This window comes from Pygoscelis adeliae, unplaced genomic scaffold, assembly GCF_000699105.1.
Source record: "Pygoscelis adeliae isolate BGI_AS28 unplaced genomic scaffold, ASM69910v1 Scaffold407, whole genome shotgun sequence".
Taxonomy (NCBI): Eukaryota; Metazoa; Chordata; class Aves; order Sphenisciformes; family Spheniscidae; genus Pygoscelis; species Pygoscelis adeliae.
Window position 1 is genome coordinate 705,139 of NW_008825251.1, and position 14,693 is coordinate 719,831.

Below are 14,693 nucleotides of genomic sequence, written 5' to 3' on the forward strand. Positions count from 1 at the left end.
CCGCCGGCGGGTCCCTGCCCCCCAAGGCCCCGTCCGCGGTAGCGAACTCGGGTCAGGAAATGCATTTCTCCCAAACAGGGTGGCTGTTTTCCATTCGCCCATTTCCACCCCAAATGCCCAAGAGCTTGGACGTAAGGACGGTCGGAGTGGGTGTACGTGGTGGAACGGGCTCTGCGTGGCTGATCCCGGATCCTCCGGAACGGTTTACCAGTTCCCCCTGCTGATCCCAGCATAGCCAGCGCCATTCAGAGCACAGAAGCTAGTTGCCCAGTAACCACGTGAAGCAAAAAAATCCATTTAAAAAGCTTTAACGAAAATACTACCGGTAGCACAATAACCTTTTAAGTGTTAATAGGAATGCCAGTGTAAACTCCAGGGGTTGTGATGAGAAGTTTCTTCTCGGCCTAAAGTTAATGCTGCTCTGATTCTAGTAATGACAGTAGCAACAATTTTTAAAATAGCGAGTAGGTGCTGCTTTGTGGAGGCTGGGTTTCACCCATTTCCCTGAGACAAATCCTGGGCGTTGAAATCTTAATCTTGCAGCAGTTGCTGGGACTTTGCTCTTTGTTGCGCCTGTTACAATAGGGTGGACTGTTATGGAAAAAGAGATATTGTTGTGTGTCCTGACAGAATATGGGCCTGTGGGCGAGTGGCGGAGTTCAGTGGCCCCTGTGAGCTGCCACAGCACTTGGCTGTGGGGAGTGGGCAGTCTGGCAAAGCCTTACTCCCAGCTCAGTAGCAGTCACCTGCCACGAGTACAAGAAAACCGAATGCTGTCTTAAAGCGTGTAAAGGATTATTCCTGGCAGTGAGGGAAATGACTGGTCCCAAAAACCTCGTAATTTTTCTGGTGGTGAATATACTTTTTTGCTCTTCTGAAAGAGAAGAGAGTATAAATGCATCCTGTCGTCCTACGTGTCTGAAGGGCCCCCGCTGCCCCTTCTCTGCCCCACTGGGGTCGGTTTTGCTCACCTCTCCTGGGATGTGAGCCTGCTTCCTCACCACATACTTCCTAGTGCTTTTTAATCTTTGAATGTCTTGTCTTTACTCCTTTGCTAACCTTGTTTACGCTGTTTCCTCCAAATTTCTCTCAAAACCCAACCGTTCCGCTCAAGCTATTTGCTGATGTTGTGGTTAGTGGACCTAAGGCAGTTTGGAGCGTGGTTATCTGGCGGGCGTACACAAGCGCAGAGCTGTGCTTGTCTGCTGGGAGTTTTGAGTACTTTGGTGTGCAGGTTGGCTCCTTGGGTGAAAACTTGTGAGAGCTAACACCATGCTGAGGATGAAGGGCCCCGTCTCTATTACATCGAGACATCCCGGCTGCACTCGCAACTTGCGAAGGATGAGTTGAAAGAGTGGGCGTCTGGGTGTGGCCATCGGTAGAGAAAGAAGAGCTGGTGTGGCTCAGGATGACAAGGCAGAAGGGTTGCGCTTTGGAGGAGGCAAGATGTTGGCAGGAGTCATTAAGGTATTTTTGGTTTTTTTGGAAGAAGGGTTTTAACTGCAGCTGTTTGAAGTGTGCAGATAGAAATGGTGTGGTGTCATGGGGAAGGCAGCTAAAGGCTTTATTTGTTTCTGAAGTATAAGGTAACTGTCTAATTGAAATACCGAGCGGATGTATAGTTTCTGTTTAGAGACTACCAGGAGGCTGGTTGCTTTTAGTGCCTCACTGGCTGGCTGAGCATCAAGTGCCCATACGGACGCTCGGACACACCGGACATCTGCAGGCCGCTCTGCGGGTCATCGGGCTCTGTTAGCGCCAAATGTAGGCAGGCAGGACTGGGTAGTGAGGAAGTCCCTCTAAGCGTGTGGTACAGGTGATGGAGTGGAATGGCTGTGAAGAGCTCTCAGTTGGTATGGAGAGTGGATGGTGCGGAGGTACGGAGTGACATGCTTGTGGGTTTTCTTTCATAAGGTGTTTCCTTTGGTGGGATCTGACATCTTGTTTCTGTTAAGCTGAAAATGTTGTGAGTTGGATGAGAAATTGCTAGAGCCTTCTGCTTTTTTAAAACATCTCAACTTTGCACTAAAGAATGATCGCTTTGCATGCGTCTTTCCACTGCACGGTGTCCTGCAGTAACTTTCCTCGTTTCTCTGACAGGCTGGTAACGAACGGGTATATTTAGTTCCCTGCCATTCCTGGATATTCAGTGGGGAGAGCTCGGGATGACCGGGGCCTGGAGGCAGTGCTGTGGGTTTCCCACGCGTTCTCATGTTCCTGGAAGTGGATGTTTTGTGTGGCATGCGGCATGCTGCATGTTAAATACAGATGATGAGCAGGGCTGTCTGGCCGACCTCTCTGGGGTAGTTAAGTTCCTGATGGGTGCAGGAAAGAGGTTTTCTCATCCTTGTCACCTGTGGCACGAGGGAGGGAGGGTGTGGGCAAAGCAGGGAGGGACGGAAGGGTGTGGATGGGGAAGTGTCAGTACTCACCCTCTTAAAGACAGCCAGCAGTATTGCTGCTTTGGCTGTTGGAGGAACTATGCCCGCAGAGCCCTGGAAAACTACAGTAGTAACACGATTTGTGTGTTATCTCTTGGTTGAGGCAGTCTTACCGTGTAGACACCAGGTGAAACATCCCCTGCTGTTGTCTTCTATCTGAAGGAGGATAGAGCGCTCTGTGGTGCAACGTTCAGGTGATCAGTCACGCCAGGACTGTATTGACAGCCTGCTTTGTCATCTGGAGGCCAAACCCAGAACAAGGGTTAGTGTTCCTGGAGGCAGGGCGGGACGACAAGACGGGCAGGCCACGGATGTGGTATGTCAGGCAGGGACTTCCCAGCCTCCCTGGTCGGGCCTATTCCTTTTGCTGCTCTCTCACCTGCGTGCAGCACTGATCCGTCCCGGGGGTGACTCCAGCAGATGTATCATACAGTGCAGAGAGCTGTGTTAGCACCGTTTAATTCAGCCCTGCTGGAGGTGAGTTTCTGGAGCAAAGCAGCACATTAGGCTATGCTCTTTGTGGACAGTGTTTGCATAGGTAGTTGTATAATAACCTGTACTGTCAGTAGTACAGAGCTGTCCTTTCTCTGCTGTTCCTGTAGTTGCAGTCATTGGTAATTTCTCAAGATGGTAGGTGCCCACATGCCTTCCTCCTTATGTACCTGGCTATTTTCCAGTTAATTTTCTCCTCGCTCCTGAATTTTTGTGGCATTTAAAAGTATAATCGTGTGCTTCAAACCAACAGGCTATGCCCTGTACTCAGCAGTGCTGTCCCTCGCTTAACGCTGGGTGCTGCTTTGCACTGCCTCACCTTCTCAAAAATGTCATGAAATCCTACCTTGTGTACTTTGCGTGACCCAGAGTATCTTTTGGGGCATTTGTTACTTGAGGCCTATTGCATGACTGTAAATGGTGGTGCTACTGTTACCTCTTGCAGCATTACAGCTCGTTCAAAAACACGCTTGTGATGTTTGAACTCCATTATTAGCATGCTTTGAAGCGATAACCACTGAAGAACTCAGTTGTAATTAAGAATATGGGGGTCATCTCTGTACATCAAGTTTGGGTGTTAATTTTTCAAGTCTGCTGGAGCAAAGATGCTCTAATCCAGGTGTGTTTCTGCATGTTAGGTAAGTGTCTTGAGAGAACTTCTCCACAGAAGTAAAATGAACGTGGATAGCTGGAAGCAGATTGCTTCTGACTTTGCTGTCCCTAAACCATTTTTGGGGGTGGTGATGGAGGTGCTTGGTTACTAGCCCAAGCGCTAGTCCTGCCTGAATTAGCCATACCTGTGGTTGGAAAAGTTACACATTTCTTATAAGCAGCAGTCGAATATTCTTGGTCCCATTTTCAGGACAGACCTCAAAGAGCAGTTGCTTCTCCTGGGAGTGTAAGGATAGGTGTGTACAAGCTTCTGGTTTGCTGGCCGCAGAAGGGTTCCTCGGCTCTTCCACCATGCCAAAGTTCATCTTCTCCTCTTAGCAGAGAGCAGGAAGGCCGGGCAAATGCAGGTGGTCCTTGTCCTGTCCTCAGCGTTAGCTGCTTTCTGTTGCCCTGTAAATAGTGGGCACTTTCAGGAACTCCCTTGTAAGTATCTGGGGGTTTGTGACTGTTCCTACAGACTGAGCTGCTTGGGATGTGAAGTAACACGCTGGTTTGAGTGTTACTGGTGCTTTTCTGATGAAAATCACCTGTTACTGGTGATTACTGATGAAAATCACCACTGGTGCTTTTCATCTTGCTTGCAAGTGTGAGCAGCAGAGGCTGCAGCCCAAGAGCTCCCTGTTAGGGACCGGGATACTAAGACAAAAACTGCTCACCAGCAGCTCAGACATCATATACGTTTAATATTTCATGGATTGTGAATTATTAAATGATTCAGATGAAAATATGTAGTGCATCAAGCAGTATTTTTTGCTAATAATTGGCATTTTATAGTATTGCTTTCTGTTAAAGTTTAAATTGAAAGACTGATGTGAAACTGCTCTCAGGGTGTGGTTACTGCTGAAGAGTGTAAAAGGTAGCAAACTGTACTTTCTCGTGATAAAGTGTTTGCTGTCATACTGAGGGTGAAACCATTTTGCTCAAGGGCAAGGCTTGCAGACAGAGTTAAAGTGGGTGTAATAAAGTGTATTATCTCTCCCTCCAGACTTGTCCTGCCTGTGCTCTTAGACTACCAGGGCTACAACAGAGTACCTGCATTGAAAGTTTACGTGTGTGTTGTGAAGGAGACCTTTAATAATTTATTAAAAATGACGGCAAAATATCTTTACGAAACAGAAGAATCAGTTCTCAACAAAATTAGAGCATCTTTCAAACTCCGGTGGTTCCACTGTTGGAGTTGAAATTAATTTATATAAAATTCAAGTTAATTTGGCAAAATTAAACTTCTTTTAATACAGAGTTGACTAACTGAAAGAAATTTTTATATAAATCTTTGTTGTCCTGGTTTCGGCAGGGATAGAGTTAATTTCCTTCCTAGTAGCTGGTACAGGGCTGTGTTTTGGATTTAGGATGAGAACAAAGTTGATAACACACCGATGTTTTAGTTGTTGCAAAGTAGTGCTTACACTGGTCAAGGACTTTTCAGCTTCCCCTGCTCTACCGACTGAGCAGGCTGGAGGGGCACAAGAAGCTGGGAGGGGGCACCGCCGAACTGGCCAAAGAAACATTCCCTACCACGGGACGTCATGCTCAGTACATAAACTGGGGGAAGCTGGCCGGGGGGGGCCGCTGCTCGGGGACTGGCTGGGCATCGGTCGGCGGGTGGTGAGCAATTATTTTTCATTTGCATCACTTGTCTTTCTTGGGTTTTATTTCTCTCTCTTTTTGTTATTTTCCTTTTCATTACAATTTGTTGTTGTTGTTATTATTATATTTCAATTATTAAACTGTTCTTACCTCAACCCATGAGTTTTCTCAATTTTACCCTTCTGATTCTCTCCTCCATCCCACCGGGGGGAAGGGTGAGCGAGCGGCTGGGTGGGGCTTAGTTGCTGACTGGGGTTAAACCACAACAATCGTTTATTGGGCTTTGACATTTCAGTTTAAGGAATTTTTCAACCTTAAAAAATGTCAGTTATTCAGGCACTGCATGTTGTCCTTCCCATAAACTTAAGGGACTTATCCCCAAATGCGACTTTACCTAAAAGAAATTGATGAAAAAATTGTGTGTTTCCTGGTGTTTCTATTTCTCGGATCTGTATAAGTGGGAGAAGCACTTACACTGTTTTACAGACAACTTCTGTAGCTGTTTGTTCTCTTCCTTCTATACTTAACTTTAGAAGGATAAATGCTTTCAGTATTTTTCTGAAAAAGCTGCAGAAATACGTACTTCTGTAAGAGTCAACAAATATCAGAGTAATATGAACTTGCACAAGTAATTCCATATGTACTGCAAATTGTAAAGGGAAATGCATTGCAAACTTTGCTCTCGCTGTCTTTTTTTTTCCTTTCTAGCCTCCCAGCTGAGAGACTGAAAGTGCTGGCCTGCCTGAACAAACTGAGACAGCAGCACGTGGACATAATGAAGGTAGCCCCAGCGCCCCGTCGGGAGGACACCGCTTCCAGGGCCCTGCTGGCGCTTTGCAGCGCTGCTTGTCTCGCTGTCTCTCTCCCTGTCTCTCTGCCTCCCCTCCTTTTGGCTTGGTGGTGCCAGCTGGTGCTGCGGTGGTGCCTTTCCTTTGCAGAGCAGCGAGCTCTGAGCCCTTCTCCTTCATAGCGGGTGGTCTTTGAAAAACCACATTTACCAGAAGAATTGTTGAAATCATCAGCTAAGAGCTTGATGTGGGCACCTGGCGGTTGTGAGAGATTGAATGAGCAGATGAGGTGTTTGAAATGTGCTGAGAAGCTCCCCTTTCACATCTCCCTGTGTAGAGGATCCCTCCCCCCTCCTTTTTTTTTATTAGTTTAGCCCCAGGCCTCGGTTGGCAGACTCCTTCTCGCTTCCACTGTTTGCCATGTCCAGCCGTTTCTCACAGTGGTGCATGTTGGTTTAACTCGGGCCAGGGCTGCACGCGTTCCTTAGTAGTCTGCACATCTGCTAGAGCCCTGTCAGCTCAGTGACCGAGAGTAGAGAGAACGCAGGACAACCTTATTTGCCTTAGTATTTTACCAAGATATGTGTGTGATGAAATGGTTTTATCTGCTGTTTTGAGGCAAAGATTAAATGTGTGTGTTTATCTTCTCTAGTAAGTCACTGTAGTTACTCAGATGTCTCTTAAAATGCATGCTAAGGGATGATCAGGGAGTACTTCTTTCGTATGTCAGTTATCTTAGGTTTTGCATTTTGTGTTACGAAAAAGGTAAGAATCATAATTTCCACTCTGCAAAATTTCACTTGATTTTAAAAAACATGAACAATGTCAAACCAAAACACTTCATGTCTGAGATATCCAATTATTGCAGTTATCCCGCTTTAACTGGAATAGCAGATTAATAGAGAGAGTGGTTTTCTCAAGTGTTAAGTTTTGGAATTACACAGGTGCAGATAACATTTTTAGAGATTTTTACTTTAATTCCCTTGCCCTCTGAAATATGCAGCTTTGTCTTTTTTGATGTCATGCTTAAGTAGTTCTCCAGAATAAATCTTGATATAGGGTAGGCAGGATATGGCTGTTTTACAGAAGAAAACAAAACAGTCGCCCTCTCCCACCAAATACCTGACCATTCTAGATATCCTTTACCTTGGTGCCTGTTTCTTTTCAAAGTCAAATTTTAAATGTTGATTAAACTATTGTTTGGCTTTTGTAGGTTTTTAATGATCCAATTCATGGGCACATTGAAATACATCCCCTTCTTGTTCGTATCATCGACACACCTCAGTTTCAGCGCCTCAGATACATTAAGCAGCTGGGTGGCACTTACTTCGTTTTTCCAGGAGCCTCTCACAACCGCTTTGAACACTCTATAGGGTAAGGTGATGTTGTCTTGCATGCACATCTCTTGCATTTGGATTTCCCCAAGTTTGGTTCCGCTAACGTGGAGTGCCAGCCAAGGGGCATCGCTGTCTTTGAGCATTGGTGAAAACTGCTGTGGTGGCATTGTTGGTCTCTCAAATGTTCCTCGATATCCTGTGTGATTATGGGCTGTTCCCTTGAACTTGATTTAATAAAGACAGATAAAGAAACCTACAAGGTGGGTCAATGTTAGATTTCCTCCCCGGCCCTTCTTCTTCTAATGATAATGTTAATTAAAAACTGTGAGTGCTTTATGTTCTCCCTGGTCAAAATTTGAGTTTTAAAGCATAAACCTGGGAAGGGTACCGGGGCTGCTATAAATGACTTGCCAGTCAGTTGTGATCCCCTTATATAGTCCAGCACAGCTAAAACCCATTTTATCTGTAATATTTGCATTTGTAGTTACATGTGCTTTATGCAATCGATGGCAGATTGTCAGACTGTTAGCTGTAATATAAGTTAAACAGAAACAGACGATGGACACAAGGGTTCCCAGAGTGTGGCTAGGTCATTCACACTCCACAGAGAAGCCGATTAATGACAAATTTAAGCTTGTTTTAAAGGTATATGCCAAGGTGCAGAGAAATTGAACTAGTCAATGGTTTTTATTCAGGTGATCTGGCCAGCCTAAAGTTGCTTTTGTTAGTGCTGAGATATTGTGAAGTAAGTCTGGTTTCTGCCCCTGCTCCGTGACGCTAACAAGATGCAAAAGGGTCAAATCAGTGAGGCAAGCTGCAATTGATTGCATCTGGTAAACCTGAAAAGACAAAAATGTGGGGAATATAACCAAAGCTTTCACCACAGGAGTCTGAAAACTCCAGTGGTATTAACAACCTTTTCTTCTAAACAGTTCAATTAATCTATATAGTTAAACTTAGGACAGTTGTTCTCAATCTGTATATCATTTTAAAGATTTCTACAGTGTTAAAATAGAAGAAGTGAGCTTTGTGTGCTTATTGGTCTAGTAAAAAAAAGCCAAACAGTAAAATCTGGTCTAATAAAAGCTACTACCTTGTCATATAAAACCTTGCCTACTTTTAAGATGTTCTGCAAGGGCAAGTAGAAAAGGAAGTTGGTGTAGAGCTTGTAAACAGTTTATAGGAGTATGTGCCGTACGTTCGTTTCTGCTGTTTTTGTATCACGAGAACAGAGGGTCCCATTCAGTGAAATTAAATGCCAAATCTAAAATGAATGAAAGGAAGGGAAATAATTGTCATAAGCTACTGTTAAAATAGCAATTTGAAAGAAGAACAAAATGCTTTGGTGACTGTTGTGGGCCTTTGCAGTTGCACTGACTGGAAGTCAAAGGATGATGTGTAAGCTGTGGTGCTTCAAGATGCACACTGTCAATAACGTACTGCTGTTTGCTTACACAGTTACTCCGTGATTGTGCATTATGAAATACTGCAGGATGCTGTTGTCGCCATGTTTTGGGCATGGTATCTCATGCTTTTCTGCTTTCAAATGTGTTTCTGATGACTAACACTCTGCTACAGGAAATAGTTTGTCTGTGATTCTCTTGCAGGTCAGGGTTTGAGTATTTGCTGTGTGCTACCTCTCAGACAAAGGCTGTGACTTAATGGAGCAAAATAGAATAGGTGAACTGCTCTTTTTCTGTTCAGCCTAAAATACTACTATATTCACTTTCTTTTTTTTTTCTTTTTTTTTTTCCCCTGCAACAGGGTGGGCTACCTAGCAGGATGTCTGGTTCGTGCACTGAAGGAGAGACAACCAGAACTAGATATAACGCAGCGAGATATCCTCTGTGTAGAAATTGCTGGGCTTTGTCATGATTTGGGTAAGCAGCACTTGAGATGGCTTGTTGCCCTTTGAAAACTAACCCGGGTGAAAAGCTGGCTGCGAGATCAGAACGTGAGAGCTGTTTTGGGCTGCTCAGTGTGTGGCCATATTCCAAGACAGGATTTATCTGTTCCTGTTTAGTCTGGAGTAGGTCCGCAGAGGCAACTCCACTTGGTGAATCTGTAGCCACCCATAGCCATCTTTTGTCTTGTTTCCATATGGTGTTTAGAGTTCTGCCATTAGTGGCTGAAGTCTCCGCTTCCTTCTGTGATGTCCTCAGGTCTCTCAAAACTTTTCAGAGCGAAAATTAGTGGCCCTTTCCAAAATTGTTATAATTATTTTATAACTAGCTTTCTTCAGAGCTGGCACCGAATAATTAATGTTCTCGGTGTTACTGCAGTACTTGCCTGTGGTGTAGGTAATGGAACTGGCTATGTTAAGTGCAGTAGTACTTAAGGTGTCTTAGGAAAGTGCACTAGCTATAGCTGAATCTTCCTCATAGATGATGTCAAGATCAAGTCAAATACAAGAGAATCCAGATCCTTAGCTTGCTCAAAATATTTTTACTGACAACCATGTCTCAGATTAAACCTGTGTAATCTCTATTTTTAAGGTCATGGGCCATTTTCACACATGTTTGATGGAAGATTTATTCCACTCACTCGTCCAGATTTGAAGTGGAAGGTAGGCTTTTCACTATTAAAGGAAAAATAGAAAACTGAAATTTTTAAAGGGAGAATAATTCATCTTTAAAGACTGCCAGTGCTTGTGAGAATATAGTGATCATCTAGCCTTTTCTTATTGCATCATTTTGATGGCATAATCAAAAACCAGAATGTTGTCTCCTAATCTTGTGATGATTTCTTTGTTGTTCTCTTTAACTGTTTGGTTGGGGAACGTAAGCCCCCTCAGCGTGGCTGTGAGCAGATGCAGCCTTACTAGCAAAGCAGAAAGAGGTGTGGGGAGAGGTAAGTGAGGGCAGATGTCCGTCACCTGTGTCTCTTCCCTGAAAGTGCAAATGCTCTTGAACTCCTGTGTACTTTCATGAGATCTGTTTGTGTACGCATGTTCTCTTCCTGCAGATGTCACACTGGGTGACACAGAGGAGAAGTGACATGTCTCAGTCTTGTCAATGCCTGTAGTGTGGCTCTGAAGAGGCAGAATTCGTTAGGACTGCACTGATCATTGAAGCCAGCATTGTGCCTTAAAACGCGTATTGCGCGCTTTCTTCGGAATATATTTTACAGATGCAAAATACCAGCTGGGAGCTTCCTCTCCAGTTTAAGGTTTTAGGTCAAGGCCAGGATGTTTAATACAGTGATTTGAATTCAAACTTTCAGAAACTTTGAACAGAGTTACAAGGGTTGTTTGCTGCGAATGAAATGTAACACAGTCCTTTCGGGCCTCTTTCTGCTTGTAATTACTAAGTAAAATCAGCTGAGTAAACTTGTTAATCTTCTGCACAGCAGACTTGGTTATTTTGTAACTATTTTACTGCTGTTTGGTAAAAATACAAAATTAACAGCTCTGCTGAAGAGTGTGTTTCTGGACTCTGTAGGCAGGGTGATTTCCTGTTTGGTTAGATACAAAATGAGTAGAAAATCACCCCAGAGCTGCACTTCCACACCGCCGTGCCCAGGTGCCCTGCCAGGCACTGCTGCTGGGTTAGGAGAAAGCTGTGGTGCTGCAGGAAAGTTGCTTAAACTTTGTAACGCAACGTTTGGGTGTTTTTTTTCTCACAGCATGAAACTGCTTCTGTTAAAATGTTTGAGCACCTGATCACTTCCAATAAACTAGAAGAAGTCATGAAGTCGTATGGTCTTGTCCTGGAAGAAGATATGAACTTCATCAAGGAACAAATAGGAGGGCCTATAGATGAAACCGCTTGTGAGAAATCGGTGAGTCAGTGTACTGCTCCTGTGGTTATCCCAAGAAATGTCTTTAATTTTACTGAAAGGGTAGATAATTTTTGCTTCTGCTATGTTTTATTATTTCTTTTTAGCCCCATGAAACTCTGAGAATCCTGGCGCAAGAGATGCTAGAGAAGTGCAGTGTTTATTTCTTGCAGTGCTGGCAGGAGGTGGTAGCTTCACTATGTTATGTGCTTACATCTTCCTGAGAAGTTCTTACCTCAAAGTTTTCAGATTAGAGGAAAGCTTAAGAATGTTATTTGCATTTAGTGAACCTAATTCACTGTAGCTAGATTGGTAGAACTGAATTTTTACTGGAAACCTTAAATGACCAGGTTAGGATAACAGCCTGTTCACTGGATGCCTGAAGGCGGTGGTGATGGGAGGTTGTGTTTTCAGGTGGCCATACAAAGAAAACGTGGAGATAGTTTAGGGTAACAAGCTGATAATGGATAACAAAACTGAGAACTGGCAGAGATGAGGCAATGAGCAATGAAAAACGTGTGGCCCAAGTACCAGAGCCGCATCGGCTTTAACGACAGTAGCAAAATGCTTGGATTATTGCAGTAACAAACATAGAGGCAGGGATAAGACTTGAAAGAAACGTGTTGCCTCAAGAGGCAAGGAGGAAGAGGTCATGATTATTAATCCTTGCAACTCTATGAAAGAATTAAGTCCTCTGTCCTCACTTTACAGCTCTTGTCATCTCTTCAAGGACACCCATTCAGTTGCTACCAGAATTAAGAACCCGTCAGTGGGAGATCTGTCATGACAATCTGGTCCTAATCAGAATTCATATGTTGTCCCAAGCAAATCACCCACAAATGTTAGCACTTACCCATTATTTTCTGCTATAGCAGTGTGTAGTTCTACCATGTGTACTCCAGCACTCTGATGACAAACACAGGGAACTTAGCATAATAAAATTCAGTCTGAGATCTTACAGGAAGGGGATATTAATTTACAAAGTCTGCAAGTTGATTTTTACCCGCTCGCACTCATTTGCACACAAATCTTCCTGCCTGCCGCTGCTATTGATCTTGTGCCAGGTTCTTACCCAATGTCTGTTTTTCCTTGTTTGGATTCTATGCCTGTTTTCCAGCAGAATAACAGGAAAATGAGTGTCATACATGATGTGTGGCAACCTTCTTGCCACCATCCTGGCTGCAGGATCTTCCACTGGCAGCCATTTGTACTGTGGTGGTCTTACCAGGGTACAGGCTCCTCTGCTGATGAGGCATCTGTGCTGTGATGATACCGCATCGCAGGCCTTCTGGTCCTGACATGAACAACAGGTTGTTTATGCGTTGAACATAAACAGTGTCCTGAACATTGTCCCAGTGATCAGCACGGGATATTTTTATCTATGATGTGCTCTCTTCCTGCTGCTTACACGTTTCCATTCTTATTCATATCAATTTTAATATAATATTTCTGTAACGCAGATAACATGAAAGCATTTATCTGTTTGTATACAATGTTTTCCGCCTTTAGAATTTCAAGGCCACTTCATGGTATTTTTTGTTTAGCTGAAAAATCATTGGATTTTCAAGAAAATAACGTTTATGTGCAACTTGTATCTTATTATTTTGGCGTTGATTTCCTGTTTGCCTCATGGCTGAATGATCCCTTGTGGGTTAGGAGTTTAAGTAGCTGGCTGTTTAAACAATTTTTGTTTAAAACATCTAAATAATTATTTTAAATCTCTATTCTTTAACGCTATGTAGTTAATTGCAGCAGACTGCAAGACAGTGACATGTTTGTGGGTTTAACTAATTCCCCGAGGATTAAATTATTCCAACCTTTTCCCTTCTTTGTTTCTTTTTCCCCCCTCTTTGTATGCTTTTTTTTTTTTGGCATTTCAAAGCTGCAGGCTTTGCTGTAGTAGAATGGGAAATGAAATACTTGCGTACATTGTTTTTATTCTTCCTGTATTCTGGGAAGTCAGCTGCTTGAGCCCTAGTTCTGGATTTCTAATGCCCGATAGCTTCTGAAAGGTCTTTTATTGTCTTTGTGTTCTTTGCTACCTCAGTGTTCGTTGTTTATCACAGGCAAAATCAAAGTGTATTCCCACTGTCTTTAAAAAACTGTTCTGAGATTGTTTGCACACTTTAATTTCTTATTGTTTCTGATTTTTTTTTCTTCTCGGCTCCCCTGTTGTTAGTGGCCCTACCATGGTCGACAAAAGGAGAAAAGTTTCCTATATGAGATAGTAGCTAACAAAAAAAATGGCATTGATGTTGACAAATGGGATTATTTTGCAAGGTACAAATCTTACACTTTTTGTTTTTATTATGAATTCCTACTGAAACAATGCTACTGTATGTACAAGTATGATCTCATTGTTAAACACTCTCTGGAATACTTTTAGGGATTGCCATCACCTAGGAATCCAGAACAATTTTGATTATAAGCGATTACTTAAATTCACTCGGGTCTGTGAAGTAAAAAACCAGAAGCATATCTGTACCCGTGACAAGGTAAGCAGTGTGCGTGAACTGAGGGAACGCTCAGCAGCAAAATGTGTGTGAGGTATAGCAGCCTCGGGCAGCGTGGTACAGCTGCACTCCGGATTGCGGGGGGATGCTGGGGTTGCCTGCTGGATGCTTTTTTAGCCCAAGAGAGGAAGAAGTAGTTGCTGCTCTGAAATCTGTTCTCAGAAGCAACTGGTTTGAGGAAGGGAGGGACAGAGCAAGCCTGTTTGAAAGTGCTTGTGGCGGGTCCTTCCAGGGGAGACTCTACAAAACCGTCAGCTGTGCATGATCCTGCTCCAAGTCTTCTGAGCAAGAGGTGAATGTGGCTTTGGCGAGGGGCTGCTAAAGGAGCAAGAGGTCCTCTTCTCTGCCCGGGCTGCCTGGGGTCACTCTCAGGTCTCTGCTCTGCCACAGTGGCCTGAGTCTGTTTCAAAATTTGTGAATGGTGAAAAATAACCATTCTGTTCTATGCTGCAAATGGAAGGAGGCAACTCATTTGATTCCTTCCTTGATTGTTTTAGTTTTCCAATTAACACAATGTCGAAAGTAAAAGGTGATTGGGTTTTTTTGATTCAGGAAGTTGGAAATTTGTATGATATGTTCCACACACGGAATTGCCTGCACCGGCGAGCATACCAGCATAAGATTGGCAACATCATTGAAATAATGCAAGTATTATGCTTTCCTTTTCTTGCATTCCTTTTATTTTTAAGTTCTTGAAACTGTATATCCGTTTGGAATATTCAGATAATCAATAAGGTGTGACACAGAATAAAAGCCACTGGGCTATATAACCCAATTCTTGTGGCAAGGCTCAGTGCTTACAGTATCATAGAGGCTGTGATTAACAAAATAAATAATAATAAAAAAAAGGACAACAACATCTGTCCACGTGAAATTCAATTAGAGGGAAATTACTAAAGCCCTGAAGAAGCATAGGACCAGGGTGTGCTTATGTTGTTTTAACTGCTGACAGCTGTTAAAACAACATAAGCTGAAGTCAAATCTTTATCTACAAGTTAGAGACCACTTAGCTCCAACTGGCTGTTTAATAGGGCAAGGTTACTAACAGAGTAAAATAATGAGCAAGCTTACTGTAGCTCAGCTGAG

General features: G+C 43.4%; 1 protein-coding gene across 1 annotated transcript in view; it reads left to right on the forward strand.

The window, feature by feature from the left end:
* Positions 1 to 14,693, forward strand: part of SAMHD1 (SAM domain and HD domain 1) — a 29,941-nt gene that overhangs the window by 2,032 nt on the left and 13,216 nt on the right. The window contains exons 2-9 of the mRNA XM_009329356.1: positions 5,851 to 5,973; positions 7,194 to 7,354; positions 9,082 to 9,197; positions 9,813 to 9,883; positions 10,942 to 11,097; positions 13,274 to 13,374; positions 13,481 to 13,589; positions 14,160 to 14,251. Of these exons, the coding sequence (XP_009327631.1) occupies positions 5,851 to 5,973; positions 7,194 to 7,354; positions 9,082 to 9,197; positions 9,813 to 9,883; positions 10,942 to 11,097; positions 13,274 to 13,374; positions 13,481 to 13,589; positions 14,160 to 14,251 (929 nt within the window). The remainder of the gene's footprint in view (positions 1 to 5,850; positions 5,974 to 7,193; positions 7,355 to 9,081; positions 9,198 to 9,812; positions 9,884 to 10,941; positions 11,098 to 13,273; positions 13,375 to 13,480; positions 13,590 to 14,159; positions 14,252 to 14,693) is intronic.